The sequence below is a fragment of the Ailuropoda melanoleuca genome, chromosome 4 (genome assembly GCF_002007445.2).
Source record: "Ailuropoda melanoleuca isolate Jingjing chromosome 4, ASM200744v2, whole genome shotgun sequence".
In the NCBI taxonomy this organism is placed as follows: domain Eukaryota; kingdom Metazoa; phylum Chordata; class Mammalia; order Carnivora; family Ursidae; genus Ailuropoda; species Ailuropoda melanoleuca.
Genome location: NC_048221.1, coordinates 138017728 through 138045284, shown reverse-complemented (window position 1 = coordinate 138045284; position 27557 = coordinate 138017728). Strand labels below are relative to the sequence as shown.

The window sequence follows — 27557 nt, the reverse complement described above, 5'->3', positions numbered from 1 at the left end:
TTTACTGTTTGACTCTAGATACCAAAGCTTAGTTTACCTCTCCTGGACCTGACACCTGTCTGTCAGTAGCTACACTCTTATTTGAATGAAATAACAAATAGTCTTAAAATAGATTTATAAACCAAATTGTCTGTTCTTTCCCCCTGCTGTAGTGAATCTTGTTTTGCTCTTTCATCTATGCATACACTTACACTTACACATGCCTCTTGTAACAAACCCATTAGACTTCTTTCTAGTAATAAGATTTTTAATCTGCAAAAGAACCTTGTTCTTTTTTTCCCCTGGACCCACTGTATAATTGAGTTGTGCTGGTGCCTTTGGTGCAGCCTGCCACCCTGGGCAGCTCATGCTCCCCTTCTGGCTGTGTTTGCTGCCCCTTTCTTGCACTTGCCAGTCCAAGATGGTGCTGTGTTGGCTCCTCCCTAGGCAGTGTTCAGGACCAAATAGATCTGTGCCTCTGACTCTTAGCCATGGCTCCTTGTGATTGTGTGTGTGAATGAGCAGCGTCATGAGGCTCAGTAACTGGGAAAGGCCCTTCCTTCCCAAGCCCAGGTTAGCCCACCTGCTTGCTCAGAGCCAAAGTCATTGTCTCGCTCCACAAGGAGCCATTGGTGTCTGTCCAGAGTAAAATACACTGTATGTGCTGCATCTTAGACTTTCTTTCTTTAATTCTTGGTGTGTGTGTATTTATTCTTCCTCTGAGATGGCAAGCATTGTGTTTTTATCTTTGTAGCCAGCTAGTTGCTGCCTATAAAATACATGCTCAATAAATACATGATGAACAGATTAATGAATTCACATATGCATTTGCTCTGTGATGTTTGGTTTAAAGGTATTAATGCCTCTCTAGAGTCTGTCTTTCTCTTATGTATCGGATGCTCGAACAATACTTCAGTATACTGATTTACTCAGTGTTTCTCAAGCACCTGATCTGGGCCAAGCCCTGTGCTAGGCTCCGTGGAGAATATAAAATGAAGTACGTGTAAAGCTGTCGTTTAGGGTGTATGATGTGAGACTGATGAGATGAAGCAGGGTAGGAACTGTCAAGTGTCTGAAGAAGTTTTTAAAAAAGAAAATATTGGAGGATTTGGGAGGGAGGGATCACTTCCTGCTGGCAGCTGGGGGGTGTTAATGGAGAAGGTAGCATCTGGGGAAAGCCTGATGGACAGGAAGGCTTTGGACAGGGGGTGTGGGAGGACACTCAGCAGGGTGGAACAGATTGAGCCCCAGCAGAGAACAGCAAGGACTTCCACGTGGCTGGATACGAAGATGAAAAGTGGCAAAGGAGGTCGGACCGTGGAGGGGCCCAGGGGCAGAAGTTGGTTTAGCCTTTAGCAGGGACACCGCCCCGGATGAATCCGACAGCACTGCAGAGGAGGGGGTGGGGTCCGGCAGAGAGCAGGGGCCAGTGGCCAGGAGCCTCAGTCCAGAAAAGGGGCACAGAGACCCACCCAGGAACGTGGTGGCAAGAATGACAAGTGGGGAGTTCGTGGGTGAGCAGCTGGTCCGCAAGGCAGAGCAGAGAGGAGCCGGGCATGAGTGACCTACCAGAAGCAGCAGGGCGGGTGTGGGGTGGCAGCTGGCTTGGGTACGTAGTTGCCAGCAGGCGTCCTGGGGCAGGGGGTGGAGGTGTGGAAGGAGACAGGCGTGTGGCAGCCCCTGCACTCGGGTTTCCTCCTGCCATGATTTACGGCGGAAACCAAGTGTGTCTGCCGTCAGAGATGATTCACCACCATGGCCTTTTGTTTGTTACTGTTCCTTCTAGTCATCCTAAGACCTCACCTTAAACTCCGCTTCTCAGTGTTTAAAAGTCTAACTCCTGAGGCTAGTCCTCGCAAGTCCCAGCTTTTTACGTTGTGCCTTGGAGGGCTGCCAGGTGTGTGACAGACGTTGTGTTGTGGAAGCCTTGGACAAGTGCTACCCAAAAATAGGCGTTTCTGAAATGACAGTCATTAATCGGTCATCTATTTGGCAGGATTGGTGGCTTGGGTGCAGGCATTATCGCTCACCTTTGCAGTGTTTTTCAAGTCAATTTCTTCCTCCCGTTTTGAGGTTTCGTATGCTGAATAGTGTATGAAAATCAGATCCCATGTTGCCTGAAAAATTGTGCCTATAGTTGGTTTTCCTGTTCAAGGTAATTCTACTAAAATTAAAATTTTCCTCTGCTCAGTGGTAAGAATAAATGCACGTAGTTCCAAAGTCCTTACTTGCCTCTCCTCTTTTATAGGCCTGTAATCTAGGTGTGTGTATCCCAAAGTGACACGTGCCCCAAGGCCCTGGCAGTGCCAACCGGCAGCTGTGTTGACTTTCGGTGGCGGGCTGAGCCAGGGGGAGGAAAAAGTAGATTCTCAGCCTGTTGCCGGGGAGGGACCCCGTGGACCTCAGAACACGGGGCGGGGGGGGCGCGGGGGAGTCAGTGCCTAAAGGTTCCCAGCTGAAGCTTGGTGTCCTAGCTTCCCACATTTGAAGACTGCAGGGACAGCCTTGCTTGCTCTGAGTGTGCTCTGAGTCTGTGTCAGGAGTGTTTGATTCTAGTCTATTTAATCTGTGGTGACAGCGTGCTAAGCCTCCATCCCTCGCCTTCTTGCTTCAGGGAGAACAGAGCGCCTCAAGACCTCCCTCCCTCCCTCCTTTTCTCATTTTTCTCCTTTTCCAGCAACACACACATACCCCACACGTCCCATATATGCCCCACACCTCACACGCACAAGTGAAACACACACTCATTTCTGTTCCTCTCTCTGAACATTGACTCCTACACACTCACCACGAGACAGAGGTCTCCTTCGTTCTCTTCTTTGCACTGAGGCCCCTGGGGCTGTTCTGGGGAGATTGGGGTCTGTGGGCCCTGAGACTTCAGTAAAGCATAGCCCAGGACGTTGGAGCTATGAGTGAGAGCAGGAACTGTGTGTTTGTGAATCCTGTTCCGGTATCTTTAAAGTGGTTCTGTTACTGATTGTTTTGAAATAATTTTTCTTCATCATAATGATGATCTTTTCACAAACTTCATAGTTTAATAGTAGAAAGCTATTGTTGTGAAGGACAGATAGATGCAGACTTTGTGTGAGTTATGTTTTTATTTGCAAGATAAGAAGAGCATAGGAATGAATAAGACTGTCGCTCTTGTGAGGGCCGGGTTTTCAGGAAAGGTTAATTATTACCAGGTGTTCTCTAACATCATGCTGACCTTACTTCAGATTAAAGAGGACATTGAATAAGAATTTTGTTTGTTTGCTTTTTAGATTCAGAATATGAACAACATCATCTCCTTTCCTCTGGACAGTTTGCTGAAGGGGGACCTGAAAGGAGTAAAAGGGGTAAGCCGTTGACGACCCAGCTCACCAGGGACAGTCCGTGGGGGACATAGAGTCGCAGTCATGCCAGCCTGTCAGGGCATGGCACACATGCACCTTCCTACTGGTTGGTAGGATGGCTTCTTGCTGCCTCAGTTTCCCTCAGTCTGCTACCTCGGCACCACCTTTCAGCCGTACCAGTGGTGACCCAGGGCCCTCTGGTCATTCTGCTAGTGCTGTAGACGTGGGAAGGGGAGGAGGGCGGGAAAGAAAAGAAGCCGCTCTTTTGGATTCTGTGAATGGTTTTCGTGCTGTCAGTTGATCAGGGAAACCTGGGCAGGGAAGTATGGTTTTCCGGCTGGTGTGTCACTGGCTGACCACTGAGAAAAGGGTCCTTGCAAGGACATAGTTTCCCGGCAGGAAAATCTGCACCAGTAAGGCTCAAGCCGAATTTATTTTTCTGTCCTCCAAAGGACGTTCATTGTTCAGGCAGCGTCGTGCCACGAGTCAACACCTAAGCTGTGAATTGTTTCATGAACGTGTGAGTGAGGAAGTCGGCTCGAGCGGTATCTGTCTGAGATGGCGAGCATGGCGCTTTTGCACGTCATTGGCACAAACAGATGTGTGATCTGAAAAGCAAATGATTGTGCCCCCGTTCTTAGATCAAAGTCTCTGATTGGATCTGCACATCATTCCCAGTTACGCCTGGCTCATGCGGAAGCCCAGGCTGGCCAATCTCCAAGACATCTGCAGAGACCTCCAGTATTTCCTTCCCAGAGCATGCCAGGAGGGCTGGCAGGGCAGGGAGCACTGGGCCTGATGAGCCGTTGGGACACTGAGGAACATTCCTTGTCATCCGGACCTGGGTCCTAGAGACCATGTCAGCTGAGTTAGCCAGCAGAATGGGAAGGCTGGGCACACGAGGCAGATGGTCACACATGCAGGTGGGGGGGGGGGCGTGACAGGGTGCTGCTTCTGAGGCTTTTAGTATGGCTTGAAGCCCCTAGTCTGGGGAGGTGCAGGAGTGGGAGATGAGGCTTCCAGGGTGGGAAAGACTGGTTCGTGGAAGTCCTTAGATGCTGCGCCAGGTGCTTCAGCCTTGTCATAAGGCCAGTGAAGAGCCAAAAAATAAAAAATAAGCCCCCCCCCCAAAGGAGGTTCTTCCTTACAAAAGAACCCTGTTAAAGGGAACATAAATAGGTGGGAACCACTTGATAAAATTTCCAGTGGCTCAGTATGCTTTTGAGCCAGGCTTTATCAGAGCGTATGAGGCCCTAAGTTCCCGATAGAAGAGTGGAATCAGGAGATCTCAGGAGAAGGTGAATGGCTTTGATATCATTGCTCTTGGGCCCAAATCAGGGTTACATCTCTCAGGGGACATTCTCCTATTCATCGAAAATGTCAGAGTCCCTTTTATTGTAGGGAGAGGTCGTAAAACTCTTGTAGATGAAATGTTTCTCTGGGTAGAGTATAGGTCACACAGCACAGGCCGTGAGCTCATACTCACTGTAGCTGGCCAGCGCGTGTGTGCTGGGATTCTCCACTCTCTGTGTGCGTGTGGCATCGTGCTAGTCTCATTCAAAGCCTGTGTTCTACGTTCTTTATTTTTCATGGGATTGTATACATCATTTATTACAGAAATTAATGTGCCTTTCAGGACTAGTCTAAGAATAAGTAAGTTGTCTTGCCTAGAAGTTAATATTAGTTCTGTTTAATTTATGCCTCTCATTTACAGGATCTGAAAAAGCCTTTTGATAAAGCTTGGAAGGACTATGAAACAAAAATGTGAGTGTTTCCATTTTTTTTTAAGTGTAGGTAATCTGAGATCTTAATTTTAAATTGAGCTTTTATTGCATAGGTATTTTCTAAATAAACCTTCACCCAGGGATGAATTTACTTATACCCATGTTGCTGTGGTTCATTACGATGCCAGATGCTTTCACACTCGGTGTCTAAATTCAGCGATGCCGCGGACCTCTTCAGATGAGTTCCTGGTCCCTTTTCTGTGATGTCATAATTGTTACAGAACGTTATTTTCAGGAAAGCTAGTTGAAGGACATTAAGGCCAGGTTTTGTCGAGAGGTGTGTCTTTCACTTTTTGAAAAAAATTCTTTCCCCACTTTGTCACCATTTACAACAACAACACAGTTTTCAGACTTTATCTTCCTGGTGATTTGCAAGAGCCGTCTGCTTTTAGCTTGTGTCTGAATTTCCCTGAAACGTCAGTCCCTTGGTGTAGAAAGAGAGAGAAAAGAGTGAATGTTGCGGCACCCCGCACCAGTCTTATCTGCTCACTTCGTCTGCCGTATGAACATGAAGGAAGGGGCTGTCAGTTCCTGGACATGCACCATGATTTCCCCTGAAGACAGGACTGCTCCTGGTCCACTGCAGGCAGTTACCGGCACATTTCAGATCATAGTCTCTCCTTCCCCGCGTGGGAGGGTTCAGCTCGCTGGAATTGGGGGGTGATTGTGGGGATCATGGTTTCAATTATTGTAAATACTTGAGAGACAGAAAATATTTTTAAATGTCTCATGTTTGCTTTGTAATTACTGTGCATTGGGTGACAATGTGGAGTTTTCTGAATGGAAATAGAAACTTTAACATGAAGCCATCTGGTAAAGTGAGAGGTGTTAAGAAGAAAGCTGTTCCAGATGTAACTATAAGTATTTAATTGGACTTGGGATGTGTGTGTGTGTGTTTTGTTTTTTAAAACCAGCCTTGGAGATGCCTGGGTGGCTCAGTCAGTTAAGTGCCTTTGACTTGGGTCATGATCCCAGGACCCTGGGATCAAATCCCGCATTGGGCTCCTTGCTCAGCGGGGAGTCTGCTTCTCTCTCTACCTGCTGCTGCCCCAGCTTGTTTGTGCATGCCCTCTCTCTCTCTCTCTTTCTGACAAATTAATAAAATCTTTTAAAAACATAAAATAAAATAAAACCAGCCTCGGGTGAAGGATTCCTCAAACCCAGGAATACCAAACCTTTAATATTTGTTCCCCTCCTGGAAACCTTAAATTCCATACCCAAATTGCCATACGCAAAGTTGCTTGGATCCCCAAATTCTGGATTTCGCTAATGGCATACATTCACATATAAGCACAGATAGACTGTTAGAGTACCTTGAAGGTCTGTTCAACCCAGAGAAGCTCCTGTCCCTTAGTGTCCTTCCTCTGCATACCCGTGCAGTGCACCCAACAGGGAAAGGATTGCCGTTCCTACTTTATAGACAGGAAGCCAAGACTCAGTGGTTTGCTGCTGGTCAGCTAGTGGGAGGGTCCTTGAGCCAGTGCCAGGAGGTGGCTTTCCATTCTGCTGCTATTGCTGCCACCCCTGGGTGCCACTGAGAGGATGCTTCTGCACATTAGAACCGGGGGCACGAAGGGGTTTTTGAAGAGGGTTGCCAGAGAGAGTCTTCTGGTTCCAAAAGGAAGAGGTTTGAAAGGAGAATGAGATAAAATTCTGTAAAATGTGATCATACATAGATAGAGTGGGGACAGAATTACTCACAAAATCCCAGAATTTGAGAGTGCGAGAGCTTCAAATAATTCTCAGATAAATTTTAAAAGTAACTCTTTCACCATTTATGCGTGAAATTTGTTCTGCCATGGTGAGCACTGTCCTAGTCAAGGCAGAGCCCTGGCAAGACCTCACTGGTGGGTGGAGAGGAGCAGGGAGAAAGTGGAGGAGGGAGGGAGTCTCCCACCATGCGGCCCCCTTTTGTGCTGCTCAGCAGACACACCGACACACACATAGACGGACAAAGCGCTGCCCCGAAGGAAACCTCTGAGGCATGAGCAGGCTTTCTGCCTCTTCTTACCCAGATCTGGCACAAAGTAGGTGTTTAGGAAAGTATTCTTTGAGCCAGTATTAAACAAAAAGGACCAAACTTTTTTTTTTAAGATTTTAATTTGAGAGAGAGAAAGATAGTGACAGAGTGAGAGAGAGCACATAAGCGGGGAGGAGAGGGAGAAGGAGAAGCAGACTAACCGCTAAGCAGAGAGCCCAACGTGGGGCTTGATCCCAGGACCCTGGGATCATGACCTGAGCCGAAGGCAGATGCTTAACTGACTGAGCCACCCAGGCACCCCGAAAGTGCCAAATTTGGCATTCTTTTGACCCAATGCATTTTCTTTTCCAGTAAGTTAAGAGGCTGTGTTGTTTCCAGAAGACTCATGCACGTTTGTGTTGCAGGCTGGGTAATGGGATCCCTGGAAGCCTGTCTCGTCTGGAGTGCCGTGCCAAAAGGCATCTCAAATATCCTTGCTTTTTTCACCTGTAGAACCAAAATTGAAAAGGAAAAGAAGGAGCATGCCAAGCTGCATGGGATGATTCGCACTGAAATCAGCGGGGCTGAAATCGCTGAAGAGATGGAGAAGGAGCGGCGGCTTTTCCAGCTACAGATGTGCGAGGTGAGCCCTGGGGGTGCGGGCTGCAGCTACAGGTGTGCGAGGTGAGCCCCGGGGGTGCGGGCTGCAGCTGCAGGTGTGCGAGGTGAGCCCCCGGGGGTGCAGGCTGCAGCTGCAGATGTGCAAGAGGAGCCCCGGGGGCTTGGGCTTCAGCTACAGGTGTGCGAGGTGAGCCCCGAGGGCACGGGCTGCAGCTACAGGTGTGCGAGGTGAGCCCCGGGGGTGCGGGCTACAGCTACAGGTGTGCGAGGTGAGCCCCGAGCGTGCCAGGGTTGGGAGGGGTGCCATGTAGGTTCCAGCAGGTGGTGGGTTCTAGGTGGGCTGCAGGCAGCCTGCCTTCACCAGCATGTGAACTCCTGTAGGGAGTGCACGCTTCCCAGAGGCTTCAGACAGCACACCATTAGTGGACTCCATTTGTCCAATTTCTCTTACTAGGGGAGCCTGAGCCTCCTGGAGGGTGGGATGAGCTGAATCTAACACCAACCGTTAATTAAAGGTAGGGAAAAATCTAAAGAAACATCCTCTCTGGCCTCATACACATACTCAGACTCACCTCACACTGGTCCATTGCTAAAATACTCTCTCCATTAGTGTTTTTTAAATGAGGTATCTGGGTTCCCATTATACCAGTGGAATCCATGAGGAGGGCCAGGGAGGAGTCAGCTGGAAAAAACTGCAGCTGGTCCTCTGCGGATCTCTGTGAGTGAGAGAGAGTGTACTACGGGAAGCCAAGCCACCTGCCTCTGAAGTGCTTCCACCCAGATTCACTCATCAGGGCAGGAGGCCCTGGGGAGTTCCTGTGCTCCTCTCTGTTCTGCAGCCTGAGCCCTTGCCTTTGGGGAAGGGGAGGAAAATGGCAGCACTGATGCTCTGGGACATGTCCTTGATAGAGGCTTAGGGGTGGAAAACATCAGAAACAGTTCATGAAGGCCTTTGCTTTCAGCCTTTTTATGCCTTGCTTGTGGGTCTTTGTAAAAAGGGCCTATGGAAACCATGCCCAGCTCTGCCTGAGGGTTCTCTCTCCTGGCAGTGCCCGCAAAGCCCCTTGAGCTTGATGGCGTGTGTGCAGTGGCAGGGCAGACTTACATTTTAAATATGCGGAGTGCATGGCGATGATTGTGACGGCTACTGAAACTGGCTCAGTCTGCTCTCGGTTCCTTGGGAGCAGTCAACAGCAAAGCTGATCCACACGGCACATTTTGACTTCAGAATGTTTGTTAACTGCAGCGGGAGTTTAGCTGTTAGAAATGTATATCTTTGGAGTATATTTAAATGAGTTTTTATTCCCAGAGCAATCTCATAAGTGGTCAGTGGAGCAGAACCACCCCAGGATCAAGGATAGGGTATTAGTCTGACGTTAGTATGGCCATTCCATCTCTCTTCATTTCTGTTTGCATGGAATTTCTTTTTCAACCTGTATCTGTGAATCTATTATGTGTTTCCTGTAGACAGTGTTTTTTAAATCTAGTCTGACAATCCCTGCCTTTTGTTGGGATTGTTTAATCCATTCACATTTGATGTTACTATTGATGTGGTTGGCTTTATGTCTGCTGTCTTTTTTTTGTTTTTTATGTCTCTTGTCTTCTTTGTTCCTTTGTTCTTCCTTTGCTATTTTTTTTCATTAAGTGAATATTTAGAAAGTTAACTAAGCTCCAAGTCTTGCTGTAGAGAGAAGAGTGACTGTTTTTAGATACATTTTGTTTTGTAAACAGACCTCATATGTGGCAATGCCTGCCTGGTGGATTTTGCACACTGTTAGAAGAATCAGCCTAGAGGTTATGGGATGGCATAGGAAATGCTGTTTTTTACACAAATACTAGGTATCGTTTCTGTTTAATTGGGGTAAAATTAAGTAGCAGTATTTTATAAAGAATGAGTTTGGAACAGGTGTGCATGTGTATGTTGTATTCAGGTTATGCTCTCTTTTTTTGGCTAGTAAGGAGGAAATATATTTGCTTAAACTCTGCAAAAGCCTGCTTGCTTAAAAATGTTTAGTGAATTGTGGAACTCAATTAGTATATCTTTGAAGTGAGGGGCGCTGAATTGCTTTCTGTGGCATGCACCCAGCACTGGTTGCTTTTCGCCTCCGGGTCTAGGTGAATGGATCCTGTGCACTGGTGAAATAGTTTATTATATGTACTGTCTAGATGATGGCTCTCAGTCGCACACCTGCTGGGCCAGCCCCCTGGGGGCGTGGTTTGGGCCCCAGGGTGTGCTGAGCCTCCAGATCTGGCAGTTGGCTGGTGCAGGGGCACCATGATGTGTGCAGAAGCAGAGGTAGTCTCCGGAGGGGCACACATCCGATGAAGGGTATACGTGTGGGCCAGACAGAAGTGGGCTGGAAAGGGCTGTCCGTGGGGAGGAAGAGGAACATTTGAAAAGCAGTCCTCCCAGAATCTGACATCTCAAAGTGAAAAGATTGCTATTGTTAATCATGGTAAAAATTGTTCAGCCAGATCCTCACACTGAGGGTCTCAAGTTTCATAAATGCTTGCCATTGTTTAGGTGTTTAAAATGTTAGTTGCCCAAGATCTAATCTAGAAGAATGGCTCTCAGGTGTTTATTTTAAATTGTGGAACTTTTTCTTCAAAATGAGTTTTGTAGAGAAATTCGGTGTGCTGTAGTAAGTAGGTAATACAGAGCATCTGTGCGTGGGGAATGTATGAGAGATCCTGTCCTGGTTTTCTGTGATTATAAAAATACACTCTTTTAAAAATTAGTCTGTATATATGAAATTAAAAACCATCCCAAATTTTGCTCACCAGAAGATAAGTACTTTGACATCTTTCATATATCCCTCTGTGTTCATTCATAAAAATAATTTGTATGAACAGGATCGTTCTCTACTGATGCTTTGTAACCTGATTATTTTGACTCACTCGTATGTCATGGGCATCCTTCGGTGCCGGAAAGTCTCTGCTTTATTGGCTTCATGGCTACATAGCAATTTTTGTGTGTGGCGGAACCATACTTTAATTTTCCATTCATTACGTTTGAGTTGCCGTTCGTTACTTTTACAAACAAGTCTGCACTCAACCCTGCTTTCTATTCATTTTTGTAAACATTATGATTATCTTCTTAGAGAATAAGTTCCTATAAGTAGAATTTCTGTCAAAAGGTCCACATGTTTTAAATTTTGACTTAAACTTAAGTCAGAGTGAAGCATCTTATTAAGCACTTAGCCATTTTGACACATTGCCAAGCATCTTATTTAGTTAACAGTGAATAAGTATCAGACAGAAGGAAGAACACATAAAGGCACTTGGTGTAGGAAAAGGAGATTTTGTAGTTGGTTGTCTTGGATCAGCTTCTTCTCTCCGGCTGGACTCCGTGGCTTGAACATGGACTTCCCAGGTGATGGCTGAGAAGCCTGTGTGGTCAGCAGGGGTGGCTGTTCTTTCGGGGGCATCCAGTCTCAGAGATGACCTGTTCTCAGAGTTCTTTATGCCATATCCTGACAGTGGAGAGGACAGGGAATTTATGGAGTCTTTGTTCTGTAAACCTTTAGCAAAGAACAAATGCATTTCCTGATGCTGGTTTTATAGATTCCTGGGACTTCCCAATATTTTAGTGGTCATTCCTGAATTCTCCAAGTTAAAAATGGCTTTCGTTCATTTCAACTTAAAATTTGTTTTTTTATAGCAATCACACCTTTTTCAGTGCCAGGATCAGAGATGTGGTGACAATAGTCTCAACTACTAAACACTGGCAGTTAGTGGTGCAGACAATGACCTGCCCAGAGAAGGGACGGGGGGCAGAGCGATGCGGGCAGAAAGAGACCATTCACTCTAACCATCTGCCTTCTTTGTGCAGCTTGAAGAAATTTTCCTCTAGCAGGTTGAGATCCAGCATCTTACTACTAGGAGTTCTTGGCACCTAAAGTTAAATATTTAATTACTTGGATGTCGGATCATTCATTTGGCACCAAACTGAGAGAAATGTGTAGTTCTGGTGTTTCAGAAAATGCTCAACACCAGCCATGACCTCTCCCCATAGCGAAAGCTGTCCGAGCGGTAGAGAAGGGGATCTGTGCTCAGAAGCTCCTGTTTTGGGTCTCACCACTTACCCTTTTTTGTTTTTTTAACAGTATCTGCTGAAGGTCAATGAAATTAAGATTAAAAAGGGAGTGGATTTACTTCAGAATCTGATCAAATATTTTCATGCCCAGTGCAAGTAAGTTCTTTTTCTTTGTTGTGATATTATTTCAGCTGTTTCTCTTTTTATGGCAACTTCTGGTAGATAATATATTATTGTACCGAGGAAAATAAACACTCCTTTAAAACTCTGTCGTAAAAGGCATGAAGTACTAACACTGCTATAACGTGGCAAACCTTGAAAAAACATGTTAGGTGGGTGGAAAAAGTCGGACACAAAAGGCTACATTCTGTAGGATTTTATTTACTTGGAAGATCGGGAATAAGCAAATCTACAGATGAGTGATTGCCAGGGCTTAGGGGGAGTGGGGAATTACTGCTAATTGGGATAATGAAAATGTTCTGGAATGAGACAGTGCTGATGATTTTGTGAATACACTAAAACCCTGAATTGTCCACTTTAAAAGGGGAAATTTGGTGGTTAAAGAGTCTTTCTCAATAAACGATATAAAAATCTATAGTAATTATCAGCTGTTTTTATTTTTGCCTTTTTGGCAGAGGGACAGACTGGTTTGATGTGATTGATGTATGATTCATAGATGGTTTTTGTTTGCAAGAAATTGCAATCCGTCCATGTTGCAGCAAATGTTGAGAACTCGTTCTTTCTGATAGCTGAGTAATATTCCATTGTATATATGGGAGATAATGCTAAGTGAAATAAGTCAAGCAGAGCAAGACAATTATCATATGATTTCTGTCACCTATGGAACATAAGAACTAGGAAGATCGGTAGGGGAAGAAAGGGATAAAGAAAAGGGGGGTAATCAGGAGGGGGAATGAAGCATGAGAGACTGTGGACTCTGAGAAACAAACTGAGGGCTTCAGAGGGGAGGAGGGAGGGGGAATGGGATAGACTGGTGATGGGTAGTAAGGAGGGCACGTATCGCATGGTGCACTGGGTGTTATACGCAACTGATGAATCATCGAACTTTACATCAGAAACCAGGGATGTACTGTATGGTGACTAACATAATATAATAAAAAAATTAAAATTAAAAAAAAGAAATTAGATGGGGTTAATGCAGTGTATTAAGTTAAGGAAATACTTTCATATATGTATATTTTTAAAGATTTTATTTATTTGAGGGGGAGAGAGAGAGAGAGCATGAATGGGAGGAGGGGCAGAGGAAGAGGGAGACGCAGACTCCCCTCTGAGCAGGGAGCCTGACTCGGGACTCAATCCCAGGACCCTGAGATCATGACCTGAGCTGAAAGTAGATGCCCATCCGACTGAGCCACCCAGGTGCCCCGATACATGATTTATCCTATAAAGCAAGTGACATTACTGAGCTAAGGAGGCTGAATATGGTAGAGAAGGAGAAGCTTCCGTGTTTAGGGCTCCCTCACGTACTCAGCTTGGCCAGCGCGTGAGCCCTGCACAACCTGACCCTTATCATGCCATGCTTGCTTGCTTGCTTGCTCCCGCTCCCTCTTCTGCCTGACCCTCAGTCCTAACACAGACTGGCCCCTGGCTCATCGCTCGCTTGCTGAGCATGTGCCGTGTGTCTGGCACTGCCCTGGATGCTGGAGATAAAAGAATGTACATCATAGATACAGTTCCTGCTCGAATCAGGTAGGCAAGTGGGCTTAAGCAATGGGTTTATCATCGCACATGTGAAATGTGTTCAGAAGTGCTGGAATCTAACAAAGAATAGAAGGACCTGATTTAGATTAATATTGAGGGCAGACACAGGATTTTTTTTGTTCCTTGCTGTATTCTCCAGCCGCCAGACACAGTACCTAGCGCATTGTAGATATTCAGATATATTTTGAACTAGCTGCAGACCTCTTTGAGGAGACATGTATTCCGAGATCTAAAGGATCTAGCAGATAAGGAGTAGGGGAAGAACATTCCAGGCAAAGTCAAGATCTCAAGGGAGGATAAAGCCCAGTGTGACATAAGCAGAAAGAGTGAGGGGAAGGGTAATGTGACATGAAACTGGATGGAAAAGCGAGAGACATGGACGGCCTTAGGAGCCTTGTGGAAGGTTTTAGATTTATTTCTAAGAGTATTAGGAAGCTCTCAAAAGTTTTAAGCAGGGGATTCATTCAGCAAATATTGAGCTCCTACTATGTGCCAGGAACCATTTGAGATTCTGGTGATACTTCTTACTCGTGAACCTTCAGTTCTGAGGGTGGATAAATAGTAAATACAGAAGAAAATATGTAACGGTTTTAGGGAGTGGGCATGACTGTGAACAGGTGAAACAGTGCAATGGGAGGAGAGAGAGCAGAGTCAATGCTAAGCATCTGGGAAGGCTTCTTGGTTCCATTCCTGTTTTAATAAGGGACAAACAAAAGTGGATATGGGCGATTGCTTTAGCACACAGTCCTGTCCCAGCACCATCCAGGGACGATGATGTCTTGGCCTAGACTGGTGACAAAGCCAGTGGAGGGTGTGACTGATGTGAGAAATCTGTGGAGTTTGAATTGCCCCACCTGTCTGTCGTTTTTCCCCAAACAGGCCATGTCCCATGCTCATGTGCCTTTGCACACACTGTTCCCTTTGCTAGAATGTCCCGCTTCTCTCTTTGTGCCTTCCCCCAGCTTCTGGTCATCCCCTGATACCTACCTACTGCTCCTTTGAAGTCCCTGGTCTTCCCCTGCTGGAATTAGTTCTCTTCCTTCTGCATTATCACGATACCAGCTGTATATCTCCAGGAGGGCATCTTCCATACTGTGTCATGTCTCTCACCAAAGCATGTCTTCTCTAAGGAAAGGGGCCATGACATTTATTTGTTGAATCCACAGTGCATGGTGCGTGTACCTGGCACACCGTTGCAGCGGTGAGCTGCACTGTGGAATTTTAGTACCGCGTTGGTGACTGTGCATCTATGAAGCAGCTGAGGTCCAACAGCAAAGAAAGCTGTGCTGTGTGAATTATCCTAGGTTAAAAGAAGAGCTCCAAGCTTGGAAAAAGAGTCTCCAAGGAGGGGAAAAGATCCCTAATTTGTAAAATTTCCAAGATGAACTATTTTATAGAGACTCAAAATCCTAACTTTGTGATTAACATAGAAATTACTTCTTCAGTACTTACCCTGGTAACCTAACGCGAGGCAGATTAGGAAGTGGGTTGCTTCCTCGCTAATATTTTATTTTTAAGAAGCTATTCTGGGATTTCCTTTTTTCTCTTTATTTTGCCCAAACTGATCCGTTGGGTAGCAACAGACCACTTGTGGAAAAGTGAACTAGTTGGCCTTTTATGGGCATGAGTTCAGTAACCTTTAAAAACGATGAATCTTCCATTACTTCCTCTGTGTGTGTGTGTGTGTGTGTGTGTGTGTGTATGCGCTGCATACTCTTCAAATCACTTGCACAGCTTTGACTTTTCTAATTCTTATTCCGGGGGATAAAATACAGAGCTGGAGTGACTCAGCCATTGGACAAAGGCCCATGTGGCCGTGCACTGTCTATTCTGGTAGCTCCTTTGTGTTCCCCGGTTAGCATTCCCAGTCTCCGGTCCTCACCTGAGACGAGCGCTGTGTCCTGATGGGCAGAGGGAGGCTACTCAGTAGCACACATTCTCACATGCTGCTGTTCTCTGCAGGTATGAAGAGACTGCTTGATGTAGACTAGACTCTGGGAGCCATGTTTGGGCGTTCACCCTTAGAACGGCCTCGATATGTATTATTTTGCTTCTTATTAATTTTTCCTTTTCACTTTCAGTGTTCTTGGGGAGTCCTTCATGTTCTTTGTTTTTTATTTCATTTAAAGAAAGAATTTGCATCTCTGCCTAGTTCCTGGAATATCCTGAAAATTTGTATTATTAGCCTTTGCTGCTGAAGGTTGAGGCTCTTATTCTCTAATGGAATCTAAAAATAGGGCAGTCTCTAAAACAATAATGAAACAAAAACAGCCATGTTCTAAAAAGTGGTGATGAATGTTGAATTGACTTGTTCTTTGAGCAGTTACCTGCTGAGAACCACGATGATCAACTGTTGCCTGACGTACTTGGGATACGGCACTGATGAGACACAGGGCCAGGGTGCAGAGGACCAGCAGGTCTCGAGCCATGAGAATGGGGTTCTGTCATGAAGTCTGTAGCCGGAGGGAGAGGCCACCCTGCTTGGTGGGAGCTTGAAGATTGAATCTCAGTGTTGCATTTTTAAAGGTTTGAGAGTTCGGTCAGGCTGGGTAGAAAACATTTAATAAAAAACAAAATTGATCTTTAGTAATATTGATGGTAAACATTGTTTGATTGAAGTTTGGAAAAGTGTTAATGGTTCAACCTAAGAAAAACGTGCAGGGTTTGTACTTAGAAATGTCATAGTGGGGGCGCCTAGGTGGCTCAGTCAGTTAAGCATCTGCCTTTGGCCCAAGTCATGATCTCCAGGTCCAGGGATCAAGCCCCGCATCAGGCTTCCTGCTCGGCAGGGAATCTGCTTCTCTCCCCCCCCCCACTGCTCATTCTCTATCTTGATCTCTCTCAAATAAATAAAATCTTTTTTAAAAAGGAAAAAAAAAGAAATGTCACAGTGATAGGGCGTTTAGCTGGCTCAGTTGGTAGAGCATGCAACTCTTGATCTCAAGGTTGTGAGTTTGAGCCTCACGTTGGGTATAGAGATTACTTAAAAATAAAATCTTAAAGAAAAGAAAAGAAAATCAATGTCACAGTGGTGGCAGCCAGCAAAGCAGTGACAGAGCCCCTTTCTTCGAAACTTTCCCTGAGACCAGGGAGGGCACACCTAGGTACCAAAACATGCCTCTGTGGTATGCGGGGGCACCTGGGTGGCTCAGTCAGTTAAACGTCCAACTTTTGATTTTGGCACAGGTCACCGTCTCAGGGTCATGAGATGGAGCCCCTCATCAGGCTCTGTGCTGAGTGTGGAGCCTGCTTAGGATTCTCTCTCTGCCTCTCCCCGTTCCCACCTCTAGAAACCAAACCAAACCAAACCAAAAGGAGGGTACAGAAAGATAGGCAGTTTGACAGTCAGAGGGAGGAGGTGTCCTAGGTAGATGGTCAAGATCGGCTAGGTGATTACAGAGATAAAAACCAAATCTTGGGGCGCCTGGGTGGCACAGCGGTTAAGCGTCTGCCTTCAGCACAGGGCGTGATCCTGGCATTATGGGATCGAGCCCCACATCAGGCTCCTCTTCTATGAGCCTGCTTCTTCCTCTCCCACTCCCCCTGCTTGTGTTCCCTCTCTCACTGGCTGTCTCTATCTCTGTCGAATAAATAAATAAAATCTTTAAAAAAAAAAACCATATCTTAAACCCAAATTCATTATTCCAAGTACACCGTCCAGTGTCACTGGAGAGAAGCGCCCAGAGGTGCATAAGACATGGACTTTCTGCCCTGACAGTGGACACAGAGCCCTGGAGAAGTCGGTGTTACTCTCTGACGCAGTTGCCGTATCAGGAGCATAGTCCATGTTCAGAAAAAAAGTATTCGGTAAAACGTGAAACGTTTTAAATGAAACAATGAAAATATAAAAAATAAAGAATTATGCCTATATCTAAAAAGTAAGGTTAGAACATTCTCATAGCGCAGCTTCTGTGATTCCTAATGCCTGGCTAGTAATGGTTCAGAACCCATATCCCTGTGTGTATTTCCCTCGTCCTTCCTCCTTGGAATTTCTGCGTTCAGTGTCATGCTGCATGACTTTCACAGCCCCTTCTGTTTCTTACCTGCTTCACGTGGGAAAGTCCCACAGGACCCTTGCTAAGCTTCAGAGTTGATTAACATCACTTTGCATGAACACATGGGAGACCCAGATCACATTTTGAAGATCATCTCCTTCCAGTTACCTGGCTGAAGTTGGAGACTCCTTCCTTCATTAATTTATGTTTTCATTCAACAAGTACTGTGTGCTTGATATGTGCCAGGCATTGTGTATACTGTGTCCTTACCCTCCTAGAACTTCGGATCTAAGGGAGGGTGGGTATATTTAAATAATCACATACATAATGGTAGTCGTGCTAAGGGTTTTGAAGCAAGAGACAGTGCTCTGAGAGAATACAGCAAGAAGACTTCTTTAAAAGTAAGGGTTTGGGGCACCTGGGTGTCTCAGTTGCTTGAGCCTCTGCCTTCAGCCTCTGCCATGATCCTGGGGTCCTGGGATTGAGCCCCGTGTCAGACTCCCTGCTCAGCGGGGAGCCTGCTTTTCTCTCTCCCTCTGCCTGCCGCCCCCCGCCCCACTTGTGCTCTCTCTCTCTCAAATAAATAAATAAAATCTTAAAAAAAAAATGAAGTAAGGGGTCATGGAAGCCTCACTTACAAATTGATATTTAACTTAAAATTTGAAGAGTGGGTGGGAATAATCCAGGCAAAACAGAAGATATCTGCAGGGAGAACTCTTTAGAAAACAGAAACAGCATATGCAAAGGGCCTGGGGCAGGAAGGGTAAGACAGCCATTGACAGAAGGCTGGTAGCTCTGGAATCTAGTGAATGAAAGGGGCAGATGGTGCTACTTGAAGCTTGGAGACATAGGCAGAAGCCAAATCACACAGGCATTACAGGCCTTGTGACATTTTGGACTCTGCCTTGAGTTTATGGGGAAACGTTTTCTTCATTCCTCTCAAAATGCTTCAGAGGCAGTGCTGAGCATCAGCCTGCTCTTGCTGCAGAGAAACTTGTCTAGCTCCTCTTATGTTTCCTGCATCACTTATTATAAACAACTTCACAAGCATTGAGTTCTGGGCTTTGAAGAAAAAGTTTCCTTTTGATATTTGATCTCAAGTTCTCCAACCACATTTCCCTGCTCTGCAGATGGGGCCTTGGCCATTCACCTGCATCAAATTCACTTTTTTTCTGCCTTCTCTTTTCCATTTAGCTGTTGACTATCTGGGAAGATTTTTTAGGGTCTTATTCTTACTTGCACCCCATGCTTTTCTGACCTCAGACTTTTCCATTCCTGAGCCAGAGCCTTCACTGCCTTTTGTCAGTAGGGGCCTGCTTCCCATTAGACACTGACCATAGGGTCAAGAGCAATTATAAACACTTAGGCTTATTGCAGTTTCTCTTCTGTCACTTCTTGCGGTTTTAAGTGTCATTTTATTCTTTGTTTGCCTGGTATTTTAAAGTCTGGTTCACAGAGTCTTTTCCCCCAGGAATTACATCATGATTTCACTCACTTTCCTTTAAAGAAGTATTTTCTCCATGTAATAAAATTGTTTCCTCTTTTATGAAACACTATCTGTGTTTCTCCTTTTTCCTCTTAGTTTTTTCCAGGATGGACTGAAAGCAGTTGAGAGCCTCAAGCCTTCCATTGAGACACTTTCAACAGACCTTCACACAGTAAGCGGCTTCCCTCCCACACGAGTGTCAAAACCGTCTTTATGCGACAAATGCTTTGATGTAAACATTGCTTCTGTATGGTCCCGTGTTTGCATGCTGCGCCGCCCGGAAGCTGACAGCCTGGTCGTGCCGCGTGGAGGATGGAGTCCCCGCTGCCATTCCCTGTCTTGGCTGGGGGCGGGGGGACTGGTGGGGGAGGCATTTGTTACATTTATGTGGCGATGCCCTATGGACTCCAGCACCTCGCTGCACCTCACCCTGCTTCTCTCTTGTTTTGTTTTTTAAAGATCAAACAGGCCCAGGATGAAGAAAGAAGGCAATTAATACAGCTTCGAGATATTTTGAAATCAGCGTTGCAGGTTGAACAGAAAGAGGTGAGGGGATTTAATTTTGAAAGATTGCTCTTGTATACCTGTGTCTCAGAGGCTTTGGGATGGAAGAATGTGACATTCAGGTCCTCCAGGTGCTCCCAGTTCACTCTGGGGCTGTGTCAGGCCAGCACCAAGCATTTGGTTGGTCCTTAAGTTTGGTTATATGAAACCGTCTTTTTAGATATGTTTATTTCATGGGGGAGGCATTTCCTGGAGACCTGGCCTTCATGGCCATATATAAACCCTTTTTCTGCTCTCTGGTTGCAGATGAGTAGCTCTTAACATCTCTGTTACGTAGATACTCGGTATTTATGCCGTAGATTTTCTACCTGAAACTTTGTGATTTCCATGGCCTCGTACACATGGACTCTGCCCACTTGGGCATCAGCAGTTACCCGGTGGCCATCTGTGTCCTCCAGCCCTGAGATCATGCTCTGTAAAATACGGGGAGCTAGATTCTCTTACAGCTGCATTTCGATGAGTAGGAGACCTTAGTTTCTCTGGCATCATCTCTTTCCTATAATCCCTTTTCTGCATGCTGACACATTCATGTGACAATTTGTGTTTTGGAGGCTTTTAAAAAAAATATTAAAAAGTAAATTTTTAAGGTAATTCTATGATCTGTTTACTACAGTGTGGATATTATAATGTGAAATTTAATATAATCCCCTTCCTTGTACATAAAGGAATAGTATTTAAATGTATAACAAGTAGATTTTAGATAAATGACTATTAAACTACTTACCAGAGCCTGAAGTTCACTGTTGGCAGTTTGGTGTGCTCTGTTTTACATTCCTGTACTATAACTGAATATTGTTGTTTCTCTCCCAAATGCATTTACCTTTGTGACCGAAGTCTAGGAGAGTAAGTAGTTCAGTATTTTAATAAATTGGAGAGTTTTGCATGCTTTCTTCACGAACTTAAATTAGTTTCTTCCGTGCATACATTAATAGCCAGTAGCATTTTTAATTTTAACCCTTTCTCTGGGTTTTATTAAAGGGTAAAGAATTTGGATTCACAAATATTACTGAATGGAAAATTTCCAAGTTTACAGTTTATACATTTGCTGTTGTCCCTTTGTGGAAACAGAGCGACTCACCCCCTCCCTCCCCTTCCACTGCCTAGCTGAATTCTTCGTGTCCTTCTCGACCATCCACAGCCCTGCCTCTGGAGACCGGCTCTGCTCACCGCAGCCCCAGTGATCTGAGATCCTGTTATTTCAATCAGGACATACTCCTTCTGGGTTTTTGGCTGTGTCTTCAAGTGCACAGATGCTTTTTCTGTAGCTAGACCTTGAGCAGCTTGAGGGTGCCCTCCTGCCTTCTCTGCCTCACCAGCCATCATGTTGTCGGACCATTTTGCTCATTTACTAGGCTTTTGGTAAACGTGGGTCTGCTAAGTGAGAGATTGGCTGATTGAAGTCATGTGTAAGTCCTCGAAATTACCATGAGATGGTGGCTTCCTCCCAGTCTAGAGAATGTAGATTCTGACACTTTGGTATTCCCAAACATGGATGATAAGCATAAAAATAAGGAGAGAAAGAACTTGGGAGAATGGAGAAAACAGTGGCTTAAGTATAACTAGAAGGGGTGGTGCTAGGAGTTGGAAGCCCAGTGCCACCAGAGCAGCCGGCTCCCCAGTGCAGGTCTGGGAGTGGTTGAGAGCCACTCTTGTCCGAAAAGCAATATCAAACCCATGAAGCAAAGCTCAGGTTTACAATAAAGGACAGCAGATGCTGGAGTTGAGTGGTCCTCTGGGCACAGTGCAAAGGCCATGTTTACTTTGGCTGTGCAGAATTAGGAGGTTTGGGAAAACTGGCTGTTGTCAGCTGGTTATTTATAGCTTTGCGGAAAAGTATAACAAATCTACCAGCACAGACCAGAAGTCTTTATGGTTTGCTGTGTTTGTGTGTTCTTGTTGACCAGCCCAGCTGCCCACGACTGCACAGAGGGTCATAAGAACCTTCTTTACTGCTCCTCTTTGGCTTTCTGCCCAAAGATGGAACTCTCCAGTCTCTTGCTCGTGATTGTGTCGCACTGGATGTTGTATTACTCTCCGCATTGCTTTTTGATGATGGTATTCCGTAAATTGGATGGTCTGTGAACACAGTTGCCTGTAGGAAGCGAATGTGTATAAGTGGAATTTTATATATTATTAAAAACTTGTTATGGTTGGAGTTCCGTCTCTTCTAGTTACAGCAAGAATTGAATGTTGGGCACTCTTATTCCCTTTTTTGGATTCTCTCTCTGACTTAGAAAGCTGAGGTGTTGATAGTTTTTATTTAATGTTTACGAAAATTCTTACTACATAATTTCAGTTCAGGGGGCCCATGGGTGGCTCAGTTGGTTAAGCAACTACATAATTTCAGTTCATAAATTAGGTAGTGTGCCCTAAGGAAACCGCACCGATGATTGGTGGGAGCCACTCTCCTACTTCCTTCCTGTAAATCTCAAACATCAGTCATTTGGTCTAAGTGAAGAACGCGGCCCCTGCATGTGGCGGCTTTGGGCTGCTTCTCTTTGTCACCCTGAAGCTGCATTTTGTAAAAGGACGCTGTGCCGTTATGATCTCAGTGCCCCCCCACCTCTGAATTGCTGGTATTCGTATTTTTTGATATTTCTGCTGTCTGTAAAGAAGATTCTGATGTTTGATTTTCCACTTTTATGAAATTTTTCAGACTTATAGATGAATTTAAAAACTGTGCAGTGAATACCTATATATGCACCATAGTTTTAACATCTGAGAAGGTTCAAGCCCTCCAATACTGCTCATTCTTGCATGAACCTTCTCCTGTTTCCCCATCCCACATACGTCCCATCTTAGTGGAGTTCTGTGGGACAGATCCCATTGCAGTGCTGGCAGATTCTCTGCCAAACCTCATTTTTGCCATGTGGGTTCTCTGCTGTTCGCTGTTGAGAGCCCAGATGTGTGCCTTTAGTGGGAGGGCTCAGCCTCTGGGAGCTGGCGTTGGTAGGCCTGAGTGCTAAAACCACAGTAATTTTCCCACTTTGGACATCTCAAGTGTGGTCTGTCTTCACATCAGCTTTATGCTCCCTTTTCTTTTTCTCTCTCTCTCTCTCTTTTTAAAAAGATTTTATTTATTTATTTATTTATTTATTTGAGAGAGGGCAAGCACAAGTGGGGGGAGGTGCAGAGGGAGAAGCAGACTCCCTGCTGACCAGGGAGCCCAATGTGGGACTCGATCCCAGGACCCTGAGATCATGACCTGAGCCAAAGGCAGATGCTTAACTGACTGAGCACCCAGGTGCCTCAGTGCTCCCAACTTTTCAAATGTCCCTGTCTGGTAGGAATGTGTTTGAACAGTATGTGCTGTCCAGCAAGCAGAGGTCCGTGACAGCCATAATTCTTTTCCGACTCTGGCTTTTCTGGTCTAGGCTTCCATATCTTATCACGCCTGAATTTGGCCTTAATCACAACCTTCTGGCCAGGTGTTCACTTCCTTGTCTCTCCTGCCAAGCTCCCAGTGACCTGACAGGCCTTCAGTTCACCCTCCATAGAAGACTTGTTCATTGAGTCACACATTTGACTCCCGTTTTCTTCTCTTCTCTCTCTTTTTAAGATTTTATTTATTCGAGAGAGAGAGAGTGAGCGATTGCGTATGTGAGGAGGGGGGAGGGAGAGGGAGAGCGAATCTGAGGCCGACTCCTCACTGAACATGGAGCCTGTTGTGGGGCTCAGTCTCACAATTGTGAGATAGTGATCTGAGCCGAAACGCTCAACTTACTAGGCCACCCAGGCGCCCCTCAACCCCCATTTTCTTAGCAGTTACTCTAGGCCAGGTACCGTACAAACAGAATAAGATAGATACAGTTCTCACCTCTTAAAGGGCTCACAGTCTGGGAGTAGGGTCAGAAAATTAGGGTGCAGGGGCGCCTGGGTGGCACAGCGGTTGGGCGTCTGCCTTCGGCTCAGGGCGTGATCCCGGCGTTATGGGATCGAGCCCCACATCAGGCTCCTCCGCTAGGAGCCTGCTTCTTCCTCTCCCACTCCCCCTGCTTGTGTTCCCTCTCTCGCTGGCTGTCTCTATCTCTGTCAAAAAAAAAAAAAAAATCTTTAAAAAAAAAAAAAAAAAAATTAGGGTGCAGTGTAATGAGGGCTCCAGTGGAGGTCAGCTCCCAGAAGGGGTCTCTCCCCCGTGTGGGAGATGGGTGTATGTGCTGGGCGGGTGTATGTCGGGAATGAGGGTTTGGAGGATGATTCAGAGTTAGTAGAGTCCCAGCAGGTGGGGCATCTTCTGACCAGGACAGAAAATTCGCCTGGGTGGCTGTCTAGCAGAGCAAAAGAGCATGAATTAATCGTAGGTCTTCACTTCCTACTAGGATGGCATGGATCAAGTTACCTGACCTCTCCACACCTTGGTCTCTTCTTCTGTAAAACAGGAACGATACTGCCACCTCAGAGAGTTGTTACGAGACCTAAAGGATAGACTCTATAAAGCACTCCACACATTATCTTGATAAGCAGGTTCTAGTTCATTCATTCAACAGGTACTGTGGTCCTAGATGCTGAAGAACCATAGTGGACAAAAAAAAAGACCTAATTCCCACCGCTTGGTGGTTGAACAGTAATGGATGTTGGTGGTGTTGTCTATGATAGGTTATCCTTCTGCCCACTTGACCCTCCTCCTCACTCTGACTTAGGAGCCGTCGTACCCTGAGAAGGTACTTGGACGTATGTGGGACATACTTGGACATTACTGCTCTCCCTTGGTAGAGAAACTTCAAGCATCCAGGGGTGACTCCTTGGCAATCCATTTATCACAAGAATTGTCTGAATATGGACTTTCTAAGAGGTAGACAGATAGTGTAAGTTTGTTGTTTTTTAGATTATTTGTTTATTTACTTATTTATTTATTTGAGAGAGCGTGCCAGTGCGCATATGAGTGGGGGCAGGGAGAGAGGGAGATGGAGTAGACTCCCTGTTGAGCAGGGAGCCCAACGTGGGGCTCGATCCCAGGACCCCAGGATCATGACCTGAGCTGAAGATAGATGCTTAACTGATTGAGCCACCCAGGCACCCCTAATGTGTGTGAGTTTTTATGATGTTTTAGGGTCTTAGGGAGCTCAGGGATACTTCTGATATAATGAGTAAACCTTTATATGTATAACATATGCAGTATCATCACTCCTTTTTCCCCTGTTTCTGAAAATTCAAACATTATGTCTACTGTTCATCTGGGCATTCTGTCTTGGCAGGACCCAATGCATAACATTTCATATGGCCACATAAACTTTAGGGTTGTGGATGGTGCCTGGGGTCTGAGAACTTGCCTGGATGTCACAGAGTAGAGGATATGCGCGTATCAACAGAACCTCAGGAGAGCCTTCTGAAGGTCCATAAGATGCCCACTTACCTTTGTGCTTCAGACATACCAACAGTCTCCACATTGTGAGACTTGCTCAATCAGGTCCTAGGCAAAAGTGCAGAGTTTGATGGGCAGTCTCCAAGAGTCAGGGTAACGTGGATATCCCAGCCCCCAGCCAGTTGCCTCTCTATATGTTAGATTCTTCTTTTTCCCAGAAGTAAAGGGTCTTTTCTCTTGGATTATATTCCATTGAATTGCAATCTTGATTATGTGAAAAGGCAGACTTCATTTGTCCCCCCTTCACCTAAATCAGGTATTGTATAAAATACCTGTATGAACAGGTGAAGAAAGGCTGTTTTTTGGGATCACCTAGAAGTCACCTTGAAAATGCTAAAATAATTAGTTCTAAATCAGATTCGATTTTATGTCAAACAGGTTTATTCCTCTTATTTACACATTTTAAATTGTATGGCTTCAGATTTGTCTCCACTTTTTAATTGATTCAAGAAATACCTGGTCCAAAGAATAAAACCATAATTTCTTCCTTGAAGTCTGGCAAAGGGTCTGATTCTGTTGAAAAGAGGAATGCCCTTTATCCTGTTCATAAGGCCTGTGAGTGTTCTGATTAATATGCTTGGCATGAACACTTCCAGCAGCGTTGTCACATGATTCCACCACTTACTTTGTGCAGGGGTTTTTTTCTCCCTAAATCAATAGTCGTACTTCTTGGTTGTGCAGTTTAGTCTTTTGACAGGTTTATTTTTAGTCTTTCACAGTGATTCGTATAGGTGAGCAGCACTTCTCTGTTTCTCCTCCACTGCATTTATTCCCAGTGATGCTTGAAGCGGGGTTTGCTCTAGATTTCTAGTGCTAACATTCTGCCCGTGTGAGAGAATGTGGAAACTGCCACCATCCTCACCTGATGAATGAGTTGTTTGCCCTAGTTGTCTGGAGGCAGGAGAAGAGTGAGGATGTTTCTTCTATTTTGGGGTCTGTTTGTTTAGCCTCTGTTGTCAATTCAATAATGGGATGCCTGAACACATAATTGATTTCTCAGATCAAAATTTTCTTTTAATTTGCTTTTTTTGCAAAGTTGTCCTATAAATATTTCACAGTTAAAAAGTCAGTGCTTTAAAACACAAAACAAGCAAAGAAACAAAAGCCTGTGTTAGGTAGACCATGTTCATGGAATGGAGGATTTAATACTGTTTAGATGGCCACAGCCCCCAGACTGATCTGCAGATTCAGTACCATCCCTATCAGATTCCCCCCTTTCTTTTTGCAGAAATTGACAAGCTGATTCTAAAACTCATAAGGAAATACAGGAGACCCAGAATAGTCAAAACAGCCTGGAAAAGGAACACAAGTTGGAGGACTCACACTTCCTGATTTCAGAACTCACCACAAATCTGTAATGATCGAGGCAGTGTGGTACTGCCACAAGGATAGACTTACTGATCAGTGAAACAGAATTGGGAGTCCAGAAATAAATCCTTACACATATGGCCAGTGATTATTCAACATGGGTTCTTAGACAGTTCAGTGAGGAGAGAATAGTCTGTTTGACAAGTGATGCTGGGACAACTGGATAGCCACAAGCAAAGGAATGAGTTTGGACCCCTACCTCACACCATACCAAAAATTAACTGAAAATGGAACAGAGACCTAAATGTAAGAGCTGAAAGTCAGATTCTTAGAAGAAAACATAGGTATAAATCTTCATGACTTTGAAGTAAGCCATGGTTTCTTAGATGTGACATCTAAAGTACAAATGATAAAAGAAACAATGGATAAATTTCATCAAAATTTAAAAATATTATGCTTGAAAAACCTTTAAAACTATCAATAAGCCAGGTGGCTTGCTGTTGCTTTCAGGTAGTCAGAACTCTGACTCAAGTCTGTGTGTCCCTTCTACCACTTGGCCCACTTTATCTTAGCTACACTAGGTGTCCTGATTTCCATCGAGAATGACCACAGCTGCTGCTTTCCTCTCCATGCCTCTGTGTGTTGTCCCCTCAGTATTGGACACCCCCCCCTTCTTCTCCACCTCTACTTGCTTTCATCTTGACCCTCCCTCCCTCCAGACTTCTGCGTCTTCCTCCACTTGGCCCTTCACTTCTAGAGTACTTGTGTTCTTGGTTCGGATCACATCAACTGCCGTGCATTAGTTCTTTCTTTGTTCGGCAGTGTCTTATTTCCCCAAGGATGATGGAGATGAGACTGTGTCTCGGGACATCCTCTGGTGAGAGCACACGGAAGGAGCATCGAGGGGGAGGTGGAATTCCCTTCTGTTCTCCTCTCTGGCCCTAACAAGCTCTGCATCTTAAGTAAATCACTTATTTTCATCATGTTTCTATTTCCTCCATTAATGAAATGGAGCTGATAGGAACTTCTCAATAAACAGTTGGCCTGTGAACTCTGTTCATGTTTTGCTCCCTCCTATTTCCTTATGTCTGCCAGAATTTCCAGTGCTGGTATGGACAGCTCCTTCCCACACTCGGCTTGGGGCTTCTGATATTATCTGTTCAATTATTGAGCACTCGTTGGGTGCCCAGGGTTTCGTTGACAGTCCTTGCCTTTAAGAAGCTGAAGCCTGGAGTTTCCAGTTGTGGCAGACTCCACCAGATTCTCCGCTGACCAAGTGGATTGTCTACCCTGAGGCTGAGGCAGTTGGGCTCAGTGCTTTGGCCCCTCTGCTGGGTTGATGGGTCAGGAAGGGAATATTGTTCAACACCTGTTATGTACCGGGTGTTCACACGTGTTCTCTTAC

General features: G+C 45.3%; 1 protein-coding gene across 3 annotated transcripts in view; it reads left to right on the top strand.

Annotated features, from left to right (window-relative positions):
- The window catches only part of ASAP2 (ArfGAP with SH3 domain, ankyrin repeat and PH domain 2), a 100148-nt gene that overhangs the window by 31456 nt on the left and 41135 nt on the right, over nucleotides 1–27557 (top strand). For 2 of the 3 annotated variants that reach the window (XM_034659937.1, XM_034659939.1), the window contains exons 3-9: nucleotides 3243–3317; nucleotides 5029–5078; nucleotides 7572–7701; nucleotides 11786–11871; nucleotides 19015–19090; nucleotides 19378–19464; nucleotides 20317–20325. In XM_034659937.1, coding sequence (XP_034515828.1) covers nucleotides 3243–3317; nucleotides 5029–5078; nucleotides 7572–7701; nucleotides 11786–11871; nucleotides 19015–19090; nucleotides 19378–19464; nucleotides 20317–20325 — 513 coding nt within the window. The remainder of the gene's footprint in view (nucleotides 1–3242; nucleotides 3318–5028; nucleotides 5079–7571; nucleotides 7702–11785; nucleotides 11872–19014; nucleotides 19091–19377; nucleotides 19465–20316; nucleotides 20326–27557) is intronic. The other variant, XM_034659938.1, reaches the window with a different exon arrangement.